General features: G+C 40.4%; 1 protein-coding gene across 5 annotated transcripts; it reads right to left on the bottom strand.

The window, feature by feature from the left end:
* Positions 1 to 1,419: 1,419 nt before the first annotated feature.
* On the bottom strand, positions 1,420 to 21,812 carry copz2 (COPI coat complex subunit zeta 2). Of its 5 annotated transcripts, none has more exons than XR_001730460.2 (10): positions 21,308 to 21,773; positions 17,042 to 17,110; positions 14,018 to 14,099; positions 13,552 to 13,643; positions 12,029 to 12,084; positions 10,365 to 10,442; positions 7,814 to 7,865; positions 7,583 to 7,710; positions 5,191 to 5,229; positions 1,420 to 2,095 (listed from the first exon to the last, which is right to left on the bottom strand). XR_001730460.2 is itself a non-coding variant. In XM_016994613.2 (9 exons), the coding sequence occupies exons 1-9, from the start codon at positions 21,689 to 21,691 to the stop codon at positions 2,048 to 2,050; spliced, it is 900 nt and encodes a 299-aa protein (XP_016850102.1). In that variant the 5' UTR covers positions 21,692 to 21,710; the 3' UTR covers positions 1,420 to 2,047. The 5 variants fall into 5 exon arrangements, 3 of the variants coding, with proteins under 3 accessions (XP_016850102.1, XP_062813090.1, XP_016850103.2); XR_009999609.1 differs by having other exon boundaries at positions 21,327 to 21,700; XM_016994613.2 differs by lacking the exon at positions 7,583 to 7,710 and having other exon boundaries at positions 21,308 to 21,710.
* Positions 21,813 to 22,959: the final 1,147 nt, after the last annotated feature.

The raw sequence follows: 22,959 nt of genomic DNA, 5'->3' as shown, positions 1-22,959 counted from the left end.
ATATGTGAAGGGATGGTTGTAGGCCGCGGTAGCGCAGTGGGTTAAACCGCTAAGCTGCAAAACTTGCTGATTGGAAGGACAGCGGTTTGCATCCTCAGATGAGGTGAGCTCCAGTTGTTAGTCCCAGCTTCTGCCAACCTAGCAGTTCGAAAACATGCAAATGTGAGTACATCAATAGGTACCACTTTGGCGGGAAGGTATCAGTGCAGTCATGCTGGCCACGTAACATAGGAGGTGTCTACGGACAACACCAGCTCTTTGGATTAGAAATGGAGATGAGCAGCACCCCACAGAGTCGGATTTACTAGACTTAATGTCAAGGGGAAACCTTTACTGTAGTTGAGTTGGTGGACCAACTCAATCTGAGACCAGCCTCAAAAATGTTTGACACCTTCCATATTGTTTGGAGCAGTTTCCATGATCCATGTCAATCAGGGGTTATAAAGAGCTGTAGTCCAAAACATCTGGAGAGTACCAGATTACTCATGTCTGCTCAGATTTAGGGATTTCAGCTGGGCTGGATGGGTGAGTGATGCTACTCAGATGGTCTTTTTGCTAAGTGGCCACCTATATACCTTAGAACAATCCATTTGTAGATTAGAACATTTGAGAAACACATAGATCAAAAAAGAAAATATTTCACTGCCATATCAATAAATGGGAAGCAATAGATAAGATTGTATTGCCGCTGCAGTGTCATTCGTACTCCAGGAGATGTCAGGCTAAGAAAGTTTATAACTAGCCATGTGTGGCAGCTACAAAGCAATCAGAGCAAAAACAAATGAAAGGAAGTATAGAACTCCATGCATGAAATGTCATTATACGGATTGATAGGCATACTTTGATGTTCCATATATTTCCCACATTTAGTCTAAGCAGACCATTTTCAGGAAAAAAAACACATTCAAGGATTTATTTTGGGTTTTTTTGGACTATAACTTCCAGAACCACTTAGCTGGCCTGGTCATTGGAAGATTCTAGGGGCTATAGTACAAAAAGTAACTTTGCAAACCTTAATCCCTTCTGCTAGTCCTTGAAAGGACCACGGAGATGGGTTGTTGTGCATTTTCTGGGCTGTATAGCCATGTTCCAGAAGCATTGTCTCCTGACGTTTCGCCCACATCTATGGCAGGCATCCTCAGAGGTTGTGAGGCATATTGGAAAACTAAGCAAGAGAGGTTTATATATCTGTGGAAGGTCCAGGGTGGGAGAAAGGACTCTTGTCTGTTGGAGGCCGGTGTGACGTTGTAATTAATCACCTTGATTAGCATTAATGGCCTTGCAAGCTTCATTCCTGTCTGGGGGAATCCTTTGTTCGGAGGTGTTAGCTGCCCTGATTGACTTGTGTCTGTAATTCCTCTGCCCAGAAAATGCACAACAACCCAGTGAAAGCCTTCAACAACACAGATCACCAGTATATTTGTGCAAATATATCTTTTATTTTCTGCCATCTTTGTGGAGCTGGAGAAAGGATACTATAGAGCAGGCATGGGCAAACTTCGGTCCTCCGGGTGTTTTGGACTTCAATTCCCACATTCCTAACTGTCTACCTGTTAGGAATTCTGGGAGTTGAAGTTCAAAACACCTGGATGGCTGAAGTTTGCCCATGCCTGCTATAGAAGCACTTGGGGAAAAAACATTGTGGATAATATGGGTGGATGTAGATGAAAATTGTAATTCTTCTGTGTTTCTTATGCCTTCTTACCAGAATAAAATACCAAACATCCATTAAAAAGAGCAAGGTGAAATAGCTCCCTGGTGTCTTTTAACTGGCAATGGCAGGTTATATCTGTCTGGAAGGAACCTCTTGAAAACGACAGTCAAGGGCAGCTGTCTATGTATTAATTAATACCAGACTTTGCTGCTTACTTTGAAAAGTTACTCAGATAAGCTTCAGCAGGTTGGTTTCCTCTTAAATCAGAATAATCAGGCTTCATTGGAAGGGTCTCATCCTTTGAGGGCAATCAGGAAAAAACAATGTTTCAAGAACCATGTTAGAAACTGCAAATCAAAATTCTCCAGTGCTGTGCCTTTTGTTTGGAGTATTTTATTTTAATAAGGACCACTTAATTTGCTCTTTGGCAGACTGAAGGACCTGTGAACAGAAAGAAAAGGAGACGGCAATAAGAACAAGTTTCCATTCTTTCCATCTCTAGTGTTTTGTTCAAGGACAAGGCACATCCTAGAGCCAAGAAAAGTTACTTTGTGAATTTCAACTCTTAGAATCCTTGGGGGTTGTAGTCAAAATAAAAACCTTTCAAGACTCTGCATTCACCCCACCGTTTCTCAAATAGCTTTGTGAAATTGTTTTTAGATGTTGTGCTGAATTGTTTTCTAAATTTTGTTTTGTACACTTCCCTGAATGCCTGTTGGCATAAACATGGTATAAAAATACTTGAAATTATTTAATTCCAGACTTAATAATGTTTGGAGTCAACACATTCAGATCAATGTTTGTTATATTTACCTGTCCAATTTATTTTAATACGTGTACTCAAATCTATGACTGATTCCAAACCAATGTGCTCATAGTCTCCAACTATAGAGAGAGCAAGAACTAAAGGATTTAGACGTAGGCCCCTTCTACACTGCCATATAAAATCCAGATTTTCTGCTTTGAACTGGATTATATGGCAGTGTAGACTCATATAATCAAGTTCCAAGAAGATAATGTGAATTATCTGCTTTGATAATCTGGATTGTATGGCAGTATAGAAGAGGTCTTAGTGAATCTTGACTCAAACTAAATACTTGAAGGAGAGGAATGAATTTGGTTATGTCATCCAAGGTAATTTAAGTAGTGTAGAATTAATACAGCCTGCATATCACTATAACTGTTATCTCTCAATGCGAACCATGGGAATTGTCATTTTCCAAGGTCTTTAGCCTTTATTGCCAAAACTGTTGGTTCTTCACTAAATGATAAATCCCATTATTTCACAACATTGAGCCATAGCATTAAAGTGATATTAAACTGAATTAATTCTACAGTGTAGATAATACCCCAAGTCAGACTGATGAACTTGCTTTTGAATCAAAATGAACACTAGGTGGCAGGTTTGTCTATAGATGACTAAAACGGAGAATGAAGAAAACCACTGAATGCAAAATAAGAATATTTGCCAATTGTAGGCATCTGTGGAGACCTATGTATAAGAAGATGCCAATCTTAGTCCTCTGAGTCGTCCTGTATGTTTTCTGTTAAGCTGAGGTGATGCAATTCAGGCTTTGTACAGCTGTTGGTAACCAAGCAGGTTTATTAACAGAATTATATATAGCTCTTAAGCAAGTATTTTCTTTAGATTGGGAAGGGTCTAGGAATCGATTTTCTGCCCAGGGACACAGAATCTAAAAGTGGCCACAACTCCTGGAAATGGCTGGAAGTTGGCCCTCCAGATTTGCAGGTTTAACTTTTGTGGATTTGATTAATATGGTCTTTAGGATTCTCTAGGTCCTTCAGTGTTACCTAGAGATTCCTAGTGAGGAGTCCTCTCAGACTTTTTATTCATGGTGGTTCTACTTTTGTGGGTATCCTGCATCCTTAACCTCTGTGAATGTGGAAGACTGACTATCGTTTATAAGGAGAAAACTTTAAAAGTGGAGGATAAAGACAGGGGAAATGTGCTACTGCCTAAATTCTTGTTGGTCTGCACAGTATCTAATTACAGGCACTTATCTCAGGTTTCTCTCCAGAGAATCTACTGCAGTCATTTGCTTTCGTATTCAGTTTCTGTTGTCTGGATGCATGCATGAACTCACTTACCTCACTGCTGCATGCTGATGACATTGATGTCTATTGCAAATACATGTATGAGAGTCCTTATGCTAAGTTTAAAAAAAAAGCTGCTTTGCTGAAATATTAGTGTAGAGAGCTTGCCGCCATGTCTCCACACTTATTCCCTGCAAGGTTTCAAATGCCTGTATACAAGGCAAATGTATACTTGGTGAATGGAGTACGTATGTCTGTTCAAAGTGGGGAGAAGTTGCATAGTACTAACAGTGCCCAAGGGCCCTTCAACACAACCGTATAACCCAGAATATCAGGGCAGAAAATCCCACAATATCTGCTTTGAACTGGGTTATCTGAGTCCACACTACCATATATTCCAGTTCAAAGCAGAAAATGTGGGACTTTATTCAGCTGTGTGGAAGAGGCCCAAGATTGCTTCCAGCATTCTTCTGAGAGTAATAGTTGTGGTGGCTGAGAGTTCCCATATCAGTGAAGGAGTAACTGCCCTGGATTTTAATCCATATTTCAAAGAAGCTGTCCAAGGTGCGGAACCTTTGTTGGATGAGAGATTCAGTATCTTGGATAGCTCTTTTAAAACTATCCTGTTTTCACAGACGGCACCAGTTGCCACAATGTCATTTGTTGTTGCTCTCTGCCTTCAATTTTGTTCTGACTTATTGTGATCCTAAGGCGAATATATCACAGGGGTTTCTGAAGCTGATTAAACCCTTTTTCTGAACGTGGGTGCTTATGTATCCAAAATGGCACCATTCATACAGAAGAGGAAATATCAGTTGAGTTTGGGAATCCCAAGATTTGCAAAAGTGCATTGTCACAGAAAAATCCCTAATGGGGAGACCTTAAAAATCCCACTGAAGACTGACAGTGGCTACGAGATACCTTTTCCCCATAACTCTTTCAGATGTGAATTTCCCTTCCAAGGGATAAATTTCTCTCACTTCCTGTTGTCTCATGCACGTTTTTGGACCCCTTGGTGGCACAATAGGTTAAACCCTTGTGCTGGCAGGACTGCTGACCAAAAGGTTGGCAGTTCAAATCTAGGAAGCAGGGTGAGCTCCCGTCTGTCAGCTCCAGCTTCTCATGCGGGAACATGAGAGAAGCCTCCCACAAGATGGTAAAATATCCGGGCATCCCCTGGACAATGTCCTTGCAGACGGCCAATTCTCGCACACCAGAAGCAACCTGCAGTTTCTCAAGTCATTTCTGACATGAAAAAAACCATTTGTAACTATAAGTCATCTGTAAGTCAGATATTTGTAACTCAGGGACTGCCTGTATTGAAAAATACTTGATTTGCTAGCTGAAACATGAACCAGGTCACTCATTACTGCAACATTTTGCTGCAAGCCTCACTTGTTTAAATATTCTAGACTATCCACGGACTGAGAGAAAGCAAACTATCTGCACTAGACAACTGCAGTGGATTTCAGTAAACTTACCTGAGTGACACTGTGCTCTGATAAAGATGGGTCATCCACCTAAAATGAAGATAGAAAAAGTCAGAATATTTCAAAGGCATTATAGTTAGTAGAGATTCTTTGTATTTCCAGATGAAATATAAACACAGGGTGGATTCCTGCTTGCAACACACCAGCTGAACTCAGTAGGGCATTCATTCATCATGACAAGTCCCACTAATTTCAATGAATCAACTCTAAATATGACCTAAGTGAGTTCAATCCATTGTTCTTCAGAAGGCATGAGTATCCCAGCAGGAATTTCTTCCCTGAGAAAGTTGAAGATTCACTTCAGTGGCTGTGTGCCAAGGATGACTAAAGTTTGCATCCAGTGTGTAATGTTGAAACTGGTTCTTCCAGGTTTAAAACTGCACTGCAGATGAAACATATTCATGCCATGCCATACCATTCAACGTACAAACATGCTTCTGTATATTTTGTAATGCCAAATGTGGATTATATATGCTATGCATTGGGTGGCTCTCCCCCCCCCCCCCACACACACATTTTTATTTTTTAAATTTCAAATGACTGGTGTATCCCATTCTCAAGGTGCAGAGTGAGCAACAAAAACAACCCCTTTCTGAAGGACTTTGTAAAATGGGGTAATATTCAACTCCCTTTTCTTTGATTCAGTGTGATCTCCCAAATAGATTGGCCTCTGACAATGCTGCATTTTCCCTTGAACTTTGGTGTTTATTTAACTGAAGAAAGCTCAATTATTGGAAGGGAGAGTTGGTTGGCAACAGTGGCCTTATATTGAGTCAGACCAGTGCTTCATTTTGGTGCCTATAATCTAATCTATTCCCCAAGATTTCAGAAAATAGCCTTTATCAGTTCTTCATAGGGAGCCACGGTGGCACAATGGGTTAAACCCTTGTGCCAGCCAGACTGCTGACCTGAAGGTTGGGTTGCTGACCTGAAGGTTGCCAGTTCGAATCTGTGAGATGGGGTGAGCTCCTGTCTTTCAGCAGTAGCTTGGCAGGATATGAGAGAAGCCTCATAGCAGGATGATAACACATCCGGGCATCCCTTGGGCAACGTCTCTGCAGACAGCCAATTATCTCACACCAGAAGCAACTTGCAGTATGTTCTCAAGTCGCTTCTGACACGTTAAAAAAGGTTCCTCATGACACCAAACCTGGGGTGTTCTTCATGCAAAGTTCTTCCAACAGCCAGTGGGAGATGTGTCCCAGCCAGAGTTAAGAAATGCCACTTGATTGGACTACAATTCCCAGAACCTTACTGACCATATGGTGCATGCTGTGCAAGTAACCTGCCAGGTCTTTCACTGAGGCTGAACTTACTGCCATAACTCCATGACCACAGAAACAATTAAATTTGTGGACTTTCAAATGTAAGGTTTCACTGTATCAAACTGGAAATCTGTCCATTCCAACATCCAGTTCTCTCTAGTGTTTTCCAGGAAGTTTTTGGCAAACAGAAAGGACATGAGGACAGTAACCCACACATGATCTTGTACACCATCAAGCAGAAATTCAGGAGCTTACTGCTTCTTATTTTAGTGTCTGCATATAGTTATTACTAGTAACCACTGATAAACTTATCTTCAATGTACTTATCAAGTACAGTATATTTTTAGGTGCTTAAACTGATAACTGAAATATATAGTTTAACTACTGCATGATTGAATGAGAATGGATTAGAAGTCCAATATGACGCCCATATTCACAGTGATATGTTTCCAGATATGCAAAACTGTGAATGATAACAGTGAATTATGTTGAAATGAAGGACTTCTGAATCAAGAATACTGTAGAATTGTGAAGAAGACCTAAAAATTACTAGAGATTATGTATTTTGTCAGACATAGATAAATAAAACTGCGGATACCAGTCCCACCAGTACAGGGATTATACTGTGTATTGCTGGATCCCACAGCTTTTGGAGGCTCAGGCAGAAGATTTAGGGTCCAGGTTTCTGCCCAATTTCATTTTTTAAATAACATAAGTGGACCGCAGATGGTTACCCAAATAAACATATTTTAAATTCTTAATAATAGCAGGGATTTTTTTTTTGCAAAGCATACACAATTTTTGCTAAAACAGATTAACTGCCCAATTCCACTTAAGGATAGGAACAACCTTCCATTTTTAACATTCCCAATGTTATTGTTTTATACTTTGTTGGTGTTAATTTGTGAATACAGCTCCCAGAATTCTCCAGCCAGCATGGTCATAGGAATTCTGGAGGTTGCAATCTCAAAAGTAACTTTTCCTAGATGTCGCATGAAAGTCATGGAGAAACTGGGGATAATTCCAGAACAGAGGATACAAATAAGCAGGACAATTTTGGCCCAGCCAGCAGCCATGCCACACAAGAACCACATGCGTAGAAGGAAGTGATCTCTTACTCCTGCTTCCTGTTTGTGAGAACATTTATCTATTTTTGGAACATCTCAGGCAAAATTTCACTGTGCTCTGTATTGCCCACGATGTAATCAAGGAGAACAAAGCCATAAGGCGCAGGCTCGGGGACTGTCTGGGGCGGAAAGAAATTCAGGAGGAAGATTGAGGGGATAGATTAAATGTAAAATGTGCAGGCTAATTAGAAATAAAACCAAGAATAGGAGAGAATAACTCACTCTGAAATTTAACTTCTGGATGACTTGCTGAGGATCACTTTCTAAAATCACACTAGAACGCGAAAAGAAAAATAATTTAAGCATATTAAGAAGAGAATCTATATTTTTGCTAATGGACAGATTTACTTTTTTTTTTTTGCTCAAGAACTATGAAATTGTTTATTCAGCTGTTTCAAAGTATCCAGATGTCTTCCCTTATGAAAATGATTATGTGGCAGAGAAACTGGATTTCCCCTAATGATCAGAAGTTTATGTGTGCCTTAAAAAAAGAAGTGTCAACTAGTTAGGTCAGTACTGTAAAAATGGTACCAGCTCCTATTGTCCAGTGACTATGCCTTCAAAAGGGATCAATGGCAGTAAAAACCTCTCATGTAGTCTTGTGGTATTTATTTTACTTGCATTAAAAAAATCTTTTCTCATTTTACTTCATGCGACAGTAAAAGCGTGACCATAGTTAGCAAAGTTATTCAAAAACAAGAGGTAAGCACATACGTAGTTTGTCAATGCCTGAAATGCAACCACACCCTGAGAATTTTTCTCCTCAGTAACAAAATTTGATTTTTTTTCTGTTCTTGGTTTGAAGGTGTTGTTACTTGTTTAATAGTGTGGTGCTTACTTTGAAAGTAGTTGATATACTCCACAAACTTTGTTTTTGTGGCTGCCACAAACTATGTTGAATTGGTGGAGACTCTATGAGATAGTCATCAAAAAACTATCTCCCCGATATTGAAAAAATATTGAGAGGTAGCTGTGTTGGTCATGCATCAAAATACAAAATCCATAAGTAGATATCTTTTGGGGGACCAACATAAAAACATAAAATATTGCACACTGTGCAAACGTCTTTATTAGGCAAAAATGTTAAAAATCTTATGGAAGAAAATACTATGATGATGTCACGAGTCACAGGCCTACATTCTGTCTGAGATGTTGTTAGTTAAGATGATATTTATTGGAACTCAACCACATTCTGCACAATTTTATAGTCCTCAACAAGGGGATAGGTAGCTAAGCTAGTTGGCACAAAAAGCCCTTCTCCATTGCCCTCTTTGTCTGCCTCTCTTCTCTTTTTCTCTCCTGACTGATATTTCTCAGGGACAACCTTTTTTCTCATGTAGCTAGCCCCTGAGTCCTCCATTGTATTCTTCTCCTGTGAGCATGGAGGGAGACAAGATGTCTGCTTCAGAGAGAAAGAGAGGGATAAGCTCTACGTTTTGTATATAGTAGTTCTTTATTATTTATTCTTGAATAAAGACGTTTATAACTTTTAACGTTTGACTCTGCTCCTGTGTTGCTAAGGCTCATTCACTCTACTGCTATGCTCAAGAAACTTCTGCTAAACTGCTGCTTCTGCTGTTGTTGCCAATTTACATATAAATGCTTTTTCCTTTTTGAAATTACCCAACAGAATTGAGTGGATTTCAACATAAGCTATGGACAAAGAGCAATAAAAAACAAGCCAGTAAAGTGGAAATATTTGAGCATTGGACTACTACATTGGTGACCAGGGTTTGAATCCCTGTTTGGCCATCAAAACCCACTGGGTGACCTTGGTCAAGTCACTCAATCTCAGCCTTATAAGAAGACAATAGCAAGCCTCTTCTGAACAAATCGTGCCAAGAAAGGGTCTCCAAAGGTTGAAAACAGCTCTGGAAAAATCATCCCAGAGAAGATACAGAAAGTTATCTTTTGGACCACTATTCCAATAGGACCAAGCCAGTGTAATTAGTGTATTCTTGGAATTGTAATTTTATCTGTCTGTCTGTCGATCTATCTCTCTCTCTATCTCTATATATAATATATATATTTCTAAGCTCTGTGGAGACAGAAGGAAAGTTTGCACTGAAGAGCACTGAATTCAGTGGGTCTTACTTCTGAGTAAGCATGCTGTGAATATATCTAGGAAAAACACATTTGGATTAAAATACAGTAGAGTCTCACTTATCCAACATAAACGGGCCGGCAGAACATTGGATAAGCGAATATATTGGATAACAAGGACAAATTAAGGAAAAGCCTATTCAATATCAAATTAGGTTACGATTTTACAAATTAAGCACCAAAACATCATGTTATACAACAAATTTGACAGAAAACGTAGTTCAGTACGCAGTAATGCTACTTAGTAATTACTGTATTTACGAATTTCGCACCAAAATATCACGATATATTGAAAACGTTGACTACAAAAATGCTTTGGATAATCCAGAACGTTGGATAAGCAAATGTTGGATAAGTGAGACTCTACTGTAATGGTGAACTGAATTCACAATTAAAAGGAGAAGTCACTGGACAATATCTATATTGTGTTTGCCTTAATTGGCTTGATGAGCTATGGCACAATTTTATAAATCTGGCTTTAAAAGTTACATGATGAGGCAATCTGTTCGGATTTACCAAATTCATTCAACAGTATAAAAGGCTTCTGGGACAATACTGGTATGTATACCAAATTTGAATTATCTATCCTGAGCAATTCGTCTGACTTCATCATTTTCTTTCCCAATAAATGGGATATTTTATCTTTTCTCTCCTTTCACATGAATCTCACCCGCCATCAACGATCTCATCCACCACAAGGAATACTCCATCCAAATTCTCCATCAGGGCTCGCTTCTCCACATTCTTTCTAAATACAAGAAAAAATGTGATAGCTATCAATACCACTATCGTGTTACCAGGCATGGAAAATGTGTGGCCCTTTAGATGTTGTTAAACTCCCATCATCCTTTACCACTGGCTATGATGGTTAGGGCTGATGGACAAACAACTTTTGGCGGACTAAAAGTTGTCCAAACCAATCTATATGATAGATTTAAATCAGAGTCCCATTAAGCCTTAAAGGTATAGTTTTATGAAGGCTGAGCTAGGGACTACTAGGGAAAAATAGTCAGCATCTCACCTAACTATGACTCCTAGGTTCCTCTGGGAAAAACTATAATGATATAGAAAACTAATATAAATTTTATATTGTAGATCTGGACCAAGAGGAGTAAGTAGCACATTTGAAGGAGGGAAAAAAGAAACCCTAGATGGAGAAGTTACAAATATAATGACAAACAGCATTTGCTTTCAGATTTAATATGTTCTACGCTCAGAACTTAGAAACACTGCTTTTGGGGTGGACTGCAGCTCCCAGAATCCCACAGTTAACATGGCCCTATTGAGTGGGGAACTCTGGAGGTGTTGCTTGAAAATATTAAGAGAAATGCTTTAAGAAGTAAAATGGTGTATAGCCTATAAGAGACTTTTAGCTATATGTTTAGAGAGCCTGTTGCGATGGGAACAGACCACTGAGAGGTTCTTTGTGCGGGTTTGCCAGAAATGAATTAAAATTGAGAGCTGCTTTAAAGCACAGGTGTTTCCAGTACTGCCGGTGGGGGCCGGGAGGATTTGTCATACTCGGCATAATTTGGCTTGCTTATTTGAGCCAGGGCCCCGGGTGGCACAGTGTGCTAAAGCACTGAGCTGCTGAACTTGCGGACCAAAAGGTTGCAGGTTCAAATCCGGGGAGTGGAATGAGCACCCGCTGTTAGCCCCAGCTTCTGCCAACCTAGCAAATGTGAGTAGATCAATAGGTACCGCTCCAGCAGGAAGGTAACGGCGCTCCATGCAGTCATGCCGGCCACATGACCTTGGAGGAGTCTATGGACAACGCCGGCTCTTTGGCTTAGAAATGGAGATGAGCACAACCCCCAGAGTCAGACATGACTGGAATTAATGTCAGGGGAAACCTTTACCTTTACTCTTTGAGCCATCTGAAATACAGAGATTCTTTTCTGCAATGTAACAGATCTCTAACTGCAGTCAACCACGGTCTAGAAATGACATGGTTCTACTAATGGGTTACTGCAGTTAGACAGACCAGCTTGTTTTGATGTTGTTATATATTTCAATCCTAAAGTTTTCGATCCTAGCAAGGTTATTTTTATCGTGTCAGAAGCGACTTGAGAACATACCACAAGTTGCTTCTGGTGTGAGATAATTGGCTGTCTACAGAGATGTTGCCAAGGGGATGCCAGGATGTTACCATCCTGCTGGGAGGCTTCTCTTATGTCCCTGCAAGCTAGAGCTGACAGATGGGAGCTCACTCCATCTCGTGGATTCAAACTGGCAACCTTCAGGTCAGCAGTCCAGCCAGCACAAAGGTTTAACCCATTGTGGCTCCTAGCAAGGTGATCTTTGATCTTCACCAAGATTAGCTATGATACTCACCGCAGCATGTGGTTGAGGGATTCAAAAAGACAACTGAGAACCGATGTTAGCATCAGCTAGAAAACAAGCAAGGCAAGAAAGAAGGCTCAAATTAACAAAAATTAAATCAAGTGCTCTATTGTGCTAAAATCATACTTTTCTCTAACCATACGCTAGGTGACTTCCACGCATGGGTCGCATACTTATTCTCTGGCATTGTTCTTTCTCCCAAATCATCTGAATGCTGAATCAAAATAGTGATTCCATAATATACTGTTAAATTATCTGGCAATTAATATCTATATGCATAATATGCTTCTACATTTCAGAGTCCCTTTAGCAAAAGTCACCTGCAACTTTAACAAGAGGCTTCTTCTTTCTATCTGTAATTGTTTTCACATCAACATTGCCTTGATTAATTTCTCCCTAGTTCCATATGTTTTCCTTGTTGTTTATTTGTTCAGTCGCTTCCAACTCTTAGTGACCTCATGGACCAGCCCACACCAGAGCTTCTTGTCGGCCAGCCATTGCCACCTCCAGCTCCTTCAAGATCAAGCCAGTCACTTCAAGGATACCATCCATCCATCTTGCCCTTGGTCGGCCCCTCTTCCTTTTTCCTTCCATCTTCCCCAGCATCATTGTCTTCTCCAAGCTTTCCTGTCTTCTCGTGGCCAAAGTACTTCATCTTTGCCCTCTAATATCCTTCCCTCTAGTTTTCAGCCAGGCATTATTTCCTGGAGTATGGATTGGCTGGATCTTCTTGCGGTCCAAGGCACTCTCAGAATTTTCCTCCAACACCACAATTCAAAAGCATCTATCTTCCTTGCTCAGCCTTCCTTATGGTCCAGCTCTTGCATCCATAGGTTACTATGGAGACTACCATTGCTTTAACTATGTGGACTTCGTTGTCAGTGTGATGTCTCAACTCTTCACTATTTTATCGAGATTGGTCATTGCTCTCCTCCCAAGAAGTAAACATCTTCTAATTTCTTGGTTGCAGTCCATGTCTCCAGTAATCTTCACGCCTAGAAATACAAAGTCTGTCACTGCTTCCATGTTTTCTCCCTCTATTTGCCAGTTATCAATCAGTATTGATGCCATAATATTAGGGTTTTTTATGTTTAACTGCAACCAAGCTTTTGCACCTTTCCTTAGCCACATGCTAGTTAACATAGAGAATAAACAGGACCCAGATTCCTTCTACATTTCTTTGCTGTAGTATTATTTTTTTTCAGGAAAATCTATAAATAGAGAATCAACACTGTTTCCACCCAATGCTTAATATAGCGTGCAGTTTCTCTGTATAAGGCATTCAGGTTCTGTCCAACAAAGATCAGCTACTGTTGAATTAGAAGTTTCCTCCTTGTAGTTTGTGCCTCCAAACCTGTGACACTACTGATGAGCCCCCCTCCCAAAAAAACCTATATTTATTTCTATTTAATAATGAATCAAGGCAGAATAGATGGGAAATTTAGACAATATATTGGTCACTTTTTTGCATATTACAACACTGCCTTAAATCAGTTCTCAGAGGAAGCATTTACCTCATTTTCATGTGGACTCCCCACCACATAAAAGAAAAGATCAATGCTGCTCTTATAGACAATGGTCAGTCCTTCCAAGAAAGCAATCTCACCTGAGGAGAAATTTTAAAAGAGAGAAAGCAAGGTAGTTATTAAAGGGACGGGGAAAAGGTCTTGCAACTCCATGCGTTATTTCTTTTGCTGCTAAATAGACTTCTGATTAGGGTTTGTTTGTTTTTTAAATTTCAAGATATACAACTTTACCCATGTTGCAGAACTAGAATGAGGTTTTTGCACTGTGGCTCCCATAATGCCTGAACATTGAAATAACTTGACCTATAGGGCACATAATATCCAGCGGGCCAAAATTTCCCACCCTTGGCGTCTTGTTTGGGAAGAAAGGCTGGAAATGGGAGGCCAAGTGGGTGCTGCTCAGAAGGCAGGATGATGGGTTGCCAGACCCTGTGTGAGGGAGCCAAGTACTCACTATCAGTCTTGTGGGTTTTGTTGAAGACATTTCTCTCAAAGCTCTTCTGTTCTTTCGTGGATGGAAATGTATCATCATAATACTGTGAATAATTAAAGCAAGAGATTTGAGAGATGGATGAGACAACATAGGAGGCCACAATGCATTAGTCGGTTTTTGGAAGTCCCATAAACACTGAACAATTATAGAAGGCTATATTATCTCACTTGCTATAACATAGCTGCCTGGGTTCAGATTCGTACCTAAACACAGTAATAAAACACCCTGTGCCTCTCTAAATGGAAATAAATCCCACTGTGCTCAGTGAGGCTCACTCTATGGGAAATATGTTTAGGATCGCAGCCTTAGAGAGCAAGCCCCATTGAGAAGAGTGGGATTTCACTCCAGGTAAACATAAATAAAATTCAATTCGAAAATGGAAAAGGAAGCTATAGGATGTTTATCTTAGGTGCCTTCTACACTGCCATATAATACAGATTATCAAAGCAGATAATCCACATTATCTGTTTTGAACCGGATTATATAAATCTATCTATCTATCTATCTATCTCGTTCAAAGCAGATAATCTGGATTTTACATGGCCGTGTAGAAGGGGCCTTTGAAGAAACAAATCCGCAGCTTAGAGGCAACATGGAGTAGCAGCTAAACTGGGCCTCTCTTTAGGCATATGCAGCAATGGCCTCAAGCAGAAAATTATCAGGAGTAGGAAAAGTCAAAGGCAAGTGTGGGAAGAACATTGCTGTTTCATACGCCTGCAGGCAGTCATCAAGTGAAGCAAAGAATCCTGTCCCATTAGCAGAGTTGAAGAGCCCTTGCAGACAGGCCCTATATCCCAGAATCTGATCCAAGGTTTTCTGCTTATCCCAGATTATTTGGCAGTGCAGACTCATATAATCCAGTTGAAAGCAGAAAACCTGGGATCAGATCCTGGAATATAGGTCCTGTCTGGAAGGGCCTGACAAAACATATCAAAGTCAGATTGGTTATCTTTGTATATGTGTAACTCAGCTTGCAGTAGAACAATATACTGTGCTGACCTGAAGAACCATACTGATGGGAGTCATTACACCCATTGTAGCCAAGAATTTCTTTCTGATTATCTAATCAATCTTGCCTTCTATACAGACTCCTATAAACCATCTGGTGCATAACAAAACTGAAATATGTGGCCCTCCAAATGTTGAGTCCCCTCGGGTGAGAAAAGTGAGGTAAAAATGTTATAAATAAATAAATTGGACTGCAATTCCCAGCAGTTTTCATCAGCATAGCCAAGAGTGAGGAATGCTTTGAGCTGCAGCCCAACAACATCTTGTGGGACGTACAGTTTTCACATTTGATGTCCAGCTAAATAGTCCAACATGGTAGTGCTTGTGGGATGTAATAACCAGTTCCACCCCAATATTTATTTATTAATTTACCCTATTTATACCCTGACTTTCTCTACCCTGAAGGGGACTCAAGGAGACTTACATATGGCAATTATTCAATGCCTTAAACACATACAAAACATTGGATTAAAATTAATACATATTAATATTTAAAAACATTACATTCAATAGACCCAGAGAATGGTCTTAGGGTATTTACTGATGCTCTTATATTATAAAAATTAATCGGGTGTTACCCTGGTTCGAATATGGATATGATATTGTTTTCCCCCTCGATGGATTGTCACCTTGACGTGGTGAGGGGGCTTGCATGTTCCAGTGAACCTGAGGGCACAACCATGGGAATCACACACTCCCAGGAGTGGCCACAGGGGAGGATCCAGACCAAGAACAATCCGAAGACCGAAGACCTCAACGGCGGAGCAGGCGGAGGATAACATGGTACATGTTACAACGGCTGTGAAGGCGGAAGAAGGCTGCAACAGACTGAGAAGCCACTCTCGTTGTGTTAATCACACCATTGTTGGAACCTCAATCTGTGAAGACTGTGTGTTGACTGGCTGTGCACCGACCTCCACACATTAAAAAAAAAAATCATTCACAGGCGTCTTCCAAGAAATGGAGGACCATCATCCTCGAACTACGAGGGATCGCCTAAGTAAGTACAGTAGAGTCTCACTTATCCAAGCTAAACGGGCCAGCAGAAGCTTGGATAAGCGAATATCTTGGATAATAAGGAGGGATTAAGGAACATCAAACATCAAATTAAACTATTAAATATCAAATTAAGTTATGATTTTACAAATTAAGCACCAAAACATCATGTTATACAACAAATTTGACAGAAAAAGTAGTTCAATACACAGTAATGTTATGTTGTAATTACTGTATTTATTAATTTAGAACCAAAATATCATGATATATTGAAAACATTGACTACAAAAATGGCTTGGATAATCCAGAAGCTTGGATAAGCGAGGCTTGGATAAGTGAGACACTACTGTAATGATATTGTTTGGGAAGCCAAGTAGACTGCTGATTTTCAAATGATATTTATCATTTGTAAATATTGGATCAGAGATCCAACATGGTGTAGTGGTTTGAGCAATATCGGGGTTCAATTCTCTGCTCAGCCATAGAAATCTACTGTGTATCTTTGGCCCCTTCCACACAGCTGAATAAAATCCCACATTTTCTGCTTTGAACTGGAATATATGGCAGTGTAGACTCCAATAACCCAGTTCAAAGCAGATATTGTGGGATTTTCTGCCTTGATATTCTGGGTAATATGGCTGTGTGGAAGGACCCTTTATGTAAGTCACATTATCTCCATTGTTGAGGAAGGCAATGACAAATCTCCAGATAAATCTTCCCAAGAAAACACGAATTGGTTTGCCTTACATTGGAATCATCTTGAGGTATGTCACAACAACATACTAGGCAGATAGTATAAAATGAATCAAACATCCCGTCTCTGATATGTTCCTGATTCTCATGGTGATGAGGATCTTCCAAAGAGAAAGGGAAGGAGAAAAAGAGGTGATCACCCACTTATAAAATGTGTTACATAACACTGTCTTGGCCTTAGATCAGAACTGGACTGTATTTTAAACAAAATGTCTGGAAGTGGCTTACCTTGGCCAAAAGCTGCTGCCCAAAGCTGTCCATGATAAAAATTGCCTTGACAGTGTAAAGGGATGGTTCCTAGGAACAACATAATTTAGTTTTACTTGTGGCACAAAATAAGAAGGTACAAACAACAGTCTCTACCTACAAGAAAAATGAAGCCTATGAAATATCAAATTTATATTATGAGCACCAGTAACGTAGGCTGTATTTTACTGGAAGAAACTGACAAAATCAGTTCTTAGAATTCCTTGCCGATGAAATTAATCAAATAACTATAAGTCAACAGGTGACTAGAAGGCACACACATACACAAAAAGTAACATTGTGTCACTTACAATTTTTGGCTGGTTTTCAAATGGTTTGCGGGGGAGGCTTGATTGTTAGAAGTAGCAACCTTCTACAAGTCTCCTATACTAGTTATTTGTTATGTATTGGTATATAATTATGATTGCTTACTATATTGTATGTATATATTTATATGCAGTTTTCCCTTAACTCTATGTTGTTTGAGGTTGTGGGAGGGACAGCAGACCATGTGACCAGATCTGGGACTATTCAGACTGAGACTCCATTTTGGAAGCCAATTTACATAAGAAGCAGTATAGTTTATGGAAGTCAGTCAGTAGTTTATGAAGTCAGCAGTGTCAGTATGCAGTAGTCAATGTCAGTATACTGCAGTGTATAGTCAGTCTTTATTGAGTCAATGTTCAGTAATGTATTAGACTGAAGAGAGTGTTACTCTGTATGCAACAAAGAAGAGACTAAAACAGAATGCTTTACAGAACTTATTGTTTAAACTATCAACCAATAAGAAATGTACCTGTATGCTGAATACATGAAGTTTGTAAGTAAACTATGTTACTTGTAACAAAAACTGCTTATTTTTGGTCTCTTGAGAGCATGATTTAATACCAATATATTCTATGGGAGAGTAGATTTTTGGGGCAAAATGAAATAACACTTTTGAAGATCTGCTATATATTTTGTGCATTGGCATATCTTTGTTCCTAACAGTTCAGAGAGATAATAACCACGTATATCAGTCTAACAACTGAGAAGCCTAATTTGCCTTTCATGAATACTAGTGGTTATTTAACACTAAGGAGAATATTCACTCAAACCAGTATTTAACTCTTCTTAGGAAGATCATACTTTACAAAAGGTTATGATGATTCCAAATAGTATGAATGCCAATTAATCTTCAAAAGGGTCACACTTCCAAAAGGCTATGAAGATTCCTAGTTTTCCAAAAGGTCATGCCTTTCCAAAATAAGAAAACTCACTGCGTTGTTAGGTGGTTTGTATAGTTCAGGACCTGACAACCAGCCTTGAACTTTTTAATGGGGAGGAGGTGGCAGAACAACTGAGGATTTTGTGGGATTCCTTTAAAGATTGAAAAATGAGATCAGAATGTACCTTCCACACCTGCATTACAACCTCTCATTCCCACTGCAATGTCCAGGTTGTGTCTTTACTTATACAGCTAAATGTCACCAAGAAAAGGGAGATGCCAGTAGGTCTAAAAATTTTACCAATGCACAAGACAACTTTAGAACAAAATTCCAAAATTCTCTTAACAACAATACATGAGGAGCGTACATTTCAGAAATCAAATCAAATATAATGTAATGTAATGCTCGGTAAAGTGGAAAGCAGCAGGAAAAAAGGAAGAGTACATGCAGGGGTGTTGCTATGGCAGGTGAAAGGACCTCAAATTCCTAGCACTGCAGAGAATAAGACACTTAAAATTGTTCATCTCTAGGACTCTTACATTTATTGTGTTTGTATTGCCTTGGTAACTTTGCCCACTCCTTTTCTCTGGATTTCTACTACGTATTTCAAAATGTTCCACTGAAGTTTTAAATTACTGCAATGCTAGAACTTTTAGAACTGAAGAAAACTGCATTTTATTCCCCACATCCTTCTGCCTGACACAGATGGATCGATAGGCATGTTTAAATATTTGATGGCATGTCACATCGAGGGCAGGGCAAGGTTGTTTTCTGCTCCTCTAGAGACCAGGACAGGAAGCAATGGATTTTACCTGAAGAAAAAAATATCCTATCTAAACATTAGGGGGAAAACTCCTGGTGTTAAGAGCTGTTCAGTAGTGGGATATGCTGCCTGGGAGCGTTTAAGCATTGGCTGGTTGGGAGCGCTTTGATTGTGTGTCCTTGCATGACAGACTAGATGGCCCTGAGAGTCTTTTCCAACTCTTATGATTGAATGGACAGAAGCCACCTGAATTTGCAAAGCATGAAGAGAATAATTGATAGAGTCACCATAAGGCTAAGCCAACTGGATTGCAATAAAAACAGTAAAGAGTGTAAATGGCTTTATGAACACTGACCCTTCAAACAAAACACAGATTTAACACCTGCATGAGAATTAGGCCTTGCTGAGACCACTTTGGGTGCACCCACATTAAGACTGCCCAACCAGCAGCCCTCCAGGTATTTTGGACTTCAGCTCCCAGAATTCCTGGCCATTGGAACACCTCAGAGTTGGAGGCCCAAACACTGGAAGGGCCACAGGTTGTGAAGGTCTAATCTGCATTGTAGAAGTAATGCAGTTTAATGCCTATTTCACTGCCATTTCTCCCTGCTATGGAATCAGGGAAGCCAGCTATGGTAGGTGAGGGTCCAACACTGTCTGAAAGAGAAAACCTTATAAAAACTACAACTCTCATAGCATTGGAGTTACAGCTAATTGCACCGGAGCAGATAGGAAGGCACTCCAGAGGGTGACTACTACTGCCCAGAGAATTATTGGCTATCCTCTCCCCTCTTTGGAAGAATGCTATAATTTCCGCTGCCGTAAGAAAGCTTAGAATATTCTTAAGGATTCATCAGAATATTCTTAAGGATTCAACTCACCCTGGATATTCATTTTTTTTTAAATTATTACCATCTTCTAGCAGATGGTATAGGATGATCAAAACAAGGACAAATAGGCTGAATGATATGTAGCTTTTATCCCAGAGCTGTGACTATATATTGAACTTGATGGTTTCACACTGATATGGCCTTTGGAATTGTGCCATAGCAATTAGAATGTAAAAGGGTAGATGTTTTGTTTTTGTAATTCTACACAGAATCATAGAGGTGGAAGAGACCATATAGGCCATCTAGTCCAACCCCCTTGCATGCAGGAAAAGCACAAAAAAGCACCCCTGACAGATGGCCATCCAGAGTCTGTTTAAAAGCTTTTAAGGAAGGAGTCTCCACTACATTCTGAGGCAGAGAGTTCCACTGGTGAACAGCTCTCACAGTCAGAAAATTCTTCTTAATGTTCAGGTGGAATCTCCTTTCCTGTCATTTGAACCCATGGCTCCGATACATAATACGTATACAATGTGTATTGGGTATGACATTTAATTTCGATTTTGGATCATGTGGTTTTAATGTTTATATAAGTGGTTTTAATTCTATGTCCTCATGTTTAAATGTTGTTTTATCTTACGTTAAATCGTTTTATTGATTTCTTGTTTCTTGTTAGATTTTTTATGTTTTTGTTTTGTTTTTGTTTTTTTGTTTTAATTGATATATTGTATTACTGTTTTATCTTTTTATAGTGTGATTTGTATTATGTTGCCTATGGTTTGTTCTATGTTGTTTAGGCCTCTGCCCCATGTAAGCTGCCCTGAGTCCCCGCAGAGAGATGGTGGCGGGGTATAAATAAAGTTTTATTTATTATTATTATTACTTTATGATTTGGTTTTGTATGTATGTTAGGCATTGCATTTTTGCCATTATTATGTTGTAAGTTGCTTTGAGTCCCCCCCCCCCTGGGGTGAGAAGAGTGGTATATAAATACATTAAGTAAATAAATAATTGTTTGATGTACAATTACAATAAAGTTACTGTAGTTAGTTGAGCCATGGCTGACAAAGTGGTGCATCCGTTCTAAGAGCATCTCGGCTAGATCCTGTTTGGGGGAGCATCTACTGGCTGTTAGGAATTGTGGGAGTTGAAGTCCAAAACACCTGGAAGGCCCAAGTTTGCTCTACATACACTGCAAAATTCTAATGGCTCAATGCTATGGAATCCTGATAATTGTCCTTTTTGCAAAGCCTTCCGCCTGCTCTGCCAAACCGCGCCAAAGTACAAAACCCCAGGATTCCACAGTCTTGACCCAAGCCAGTTCAAGCGGTGTCAAACTGTGTTAACTCTGCAGTGTAGATGCACCCTAGGAACTTTTTGAGAATCCCATGGCGAGATGGCTTGTGCGTGTGTGTGTGTGATCCGCCCGCCTGGCATCCCACCCACTCACCCCACGCGCGATGCCATACCAGCCTGTGCCCCGCGGGGATGTCCATGGCTGCCCCGCCGCCGGGCCTGGGATCGGGGCCCCCGGGGTGGTCGTGCTGACGTGGCCGGGCCTCTGCCTTTTGCATCGCGGCTCTCTCTGGCGGCGCCGTCCGGGCTGGAGCTGCTCCGCCCCGAAAGGGAAGGCATTGGGTGGGCTGCGAAGCTCCCCCTCCGACAGCATGGGCTCCAATGGAGAGAGGCAGGCAGGCAGGCAGGCAGGCTCTCGCCTAGGAAAGAATGCTTTCCACGCAGGGAAAGGCAGCGCCCTTCTTTCCCCCATAAAATAATAACAATAATCCTTAATGTCTTTGTTGTTGTGCGCCATCGGGTCATTCAAAAGGCGCATCTTCACTGTGGAATGAATGCACTTTGACCCCACTTTCACTGCCATGGCTCCAGGCTTGAATCATGGGAGCTGTAGTTAGACAAGTTGTAGTTTTTTACAAGGCCGGTAGCTCTCTTTGGGAAAAAAGGATCAGGTGCTCACCAGAGTACTGGATTCAAAGATCTGAAAAAAAGAGATTCCATCACAGACATCAGAAGAGCTGCAAGGCCAAGAGTAAAGACAAAGATCCACAGAGGAAAAGTGTTCTTACCATATATCAAGGGAATCACTGATCGCATAGGCAAGCTGATGAAGAAACACAACCTACAAACTATCTACAGACCCACTAAGAAAATCCAACAAATACTATGTTCAGCCAAGGACAAGGATCCTCACACCTCTGAAGGACTCTACCATATACCATGCCGCTGTGGACGAGTCTACATAGATAAAGGTAAAGGTTTCCCCTCACATTAAGTCCAGTCGTGTCTGGCTCTGGGGGTTGGTGCTCATCTCCATTTCTAAGCCAAAGAGACAGTGCTGTCTGTAGACACCTCCTAGGTCATGTGGTCAGCATGCCTGCATGAAGCGCTGTTACCTTACCTACCTATTGATCTACTCACATTTTGCATGTTTTTGAAGTGCTAGGTTGGCAGAAGCTGGGGTTAACAGTGGAAGCTTACTCCGCTCCTCAGATTCGAACTGCCCACCTTTCGGTCAGCAAGTTCAGCAGTTCAGCGGTTTAATCTACTGCGCCACTGGGGGCTCCAAGTATACATAGGGACCACCAAATGCAGTATTGCCCAATCACGAATCAATGAACATGAAAGGCACTGCAGACTAGCTCAACCAGAGAAGTCAGCCATAGCAGAGCACTTGGTGAACTAACCTGGACACAGCATATTATTTCAGAAAACAGAAATGCTGGACCGCTCTAACAACCACCATGTCAGACTACACAGAGAAGCCACTGAAATCCATAGGCATGTGGATTTCAATAGAAAGGAAGAAACCATAAGAATGAACAAAATCTGGCTACCAATATTAAAGAACTGTAAAATCAGGACAGTAAATAAAAAACAACACTCAGAAAAAAGGGGTGTTCCAGACATGCAACAATCAAAGCCAGCTAAAATCCCCAAACAAATGATTCCCCCAGGCAGGAAGCAGCCAGGCTTTGAAGCTGCAAGGCTTTTCAGTGCTAATCAAGGTGATTAATTGCAACATTCACACTTGCCTCCAACAATCAAGAGTTTCTTCTCCCACCCTGGACCTTCCACAGATATATA

This window comes from Anolis carolinensis, chromosome 6 (assembly GCF_035594765.1).
Source record: "Anolis carolinensis isolate JA03-04 chromosome 6, rAnoCar3.1.pri, whole genome shotgun sequence".
NCBI lineage: Eukaryota > Metazoa > Chordata > Lepidosauria > Squamata > Dactyloidae > Anolis > Anolis carolinensis.
Note: the sequence above shows the minus strand (reverse complement) of the source record. Positions and strands in the feature narration are given on the sequence as shown.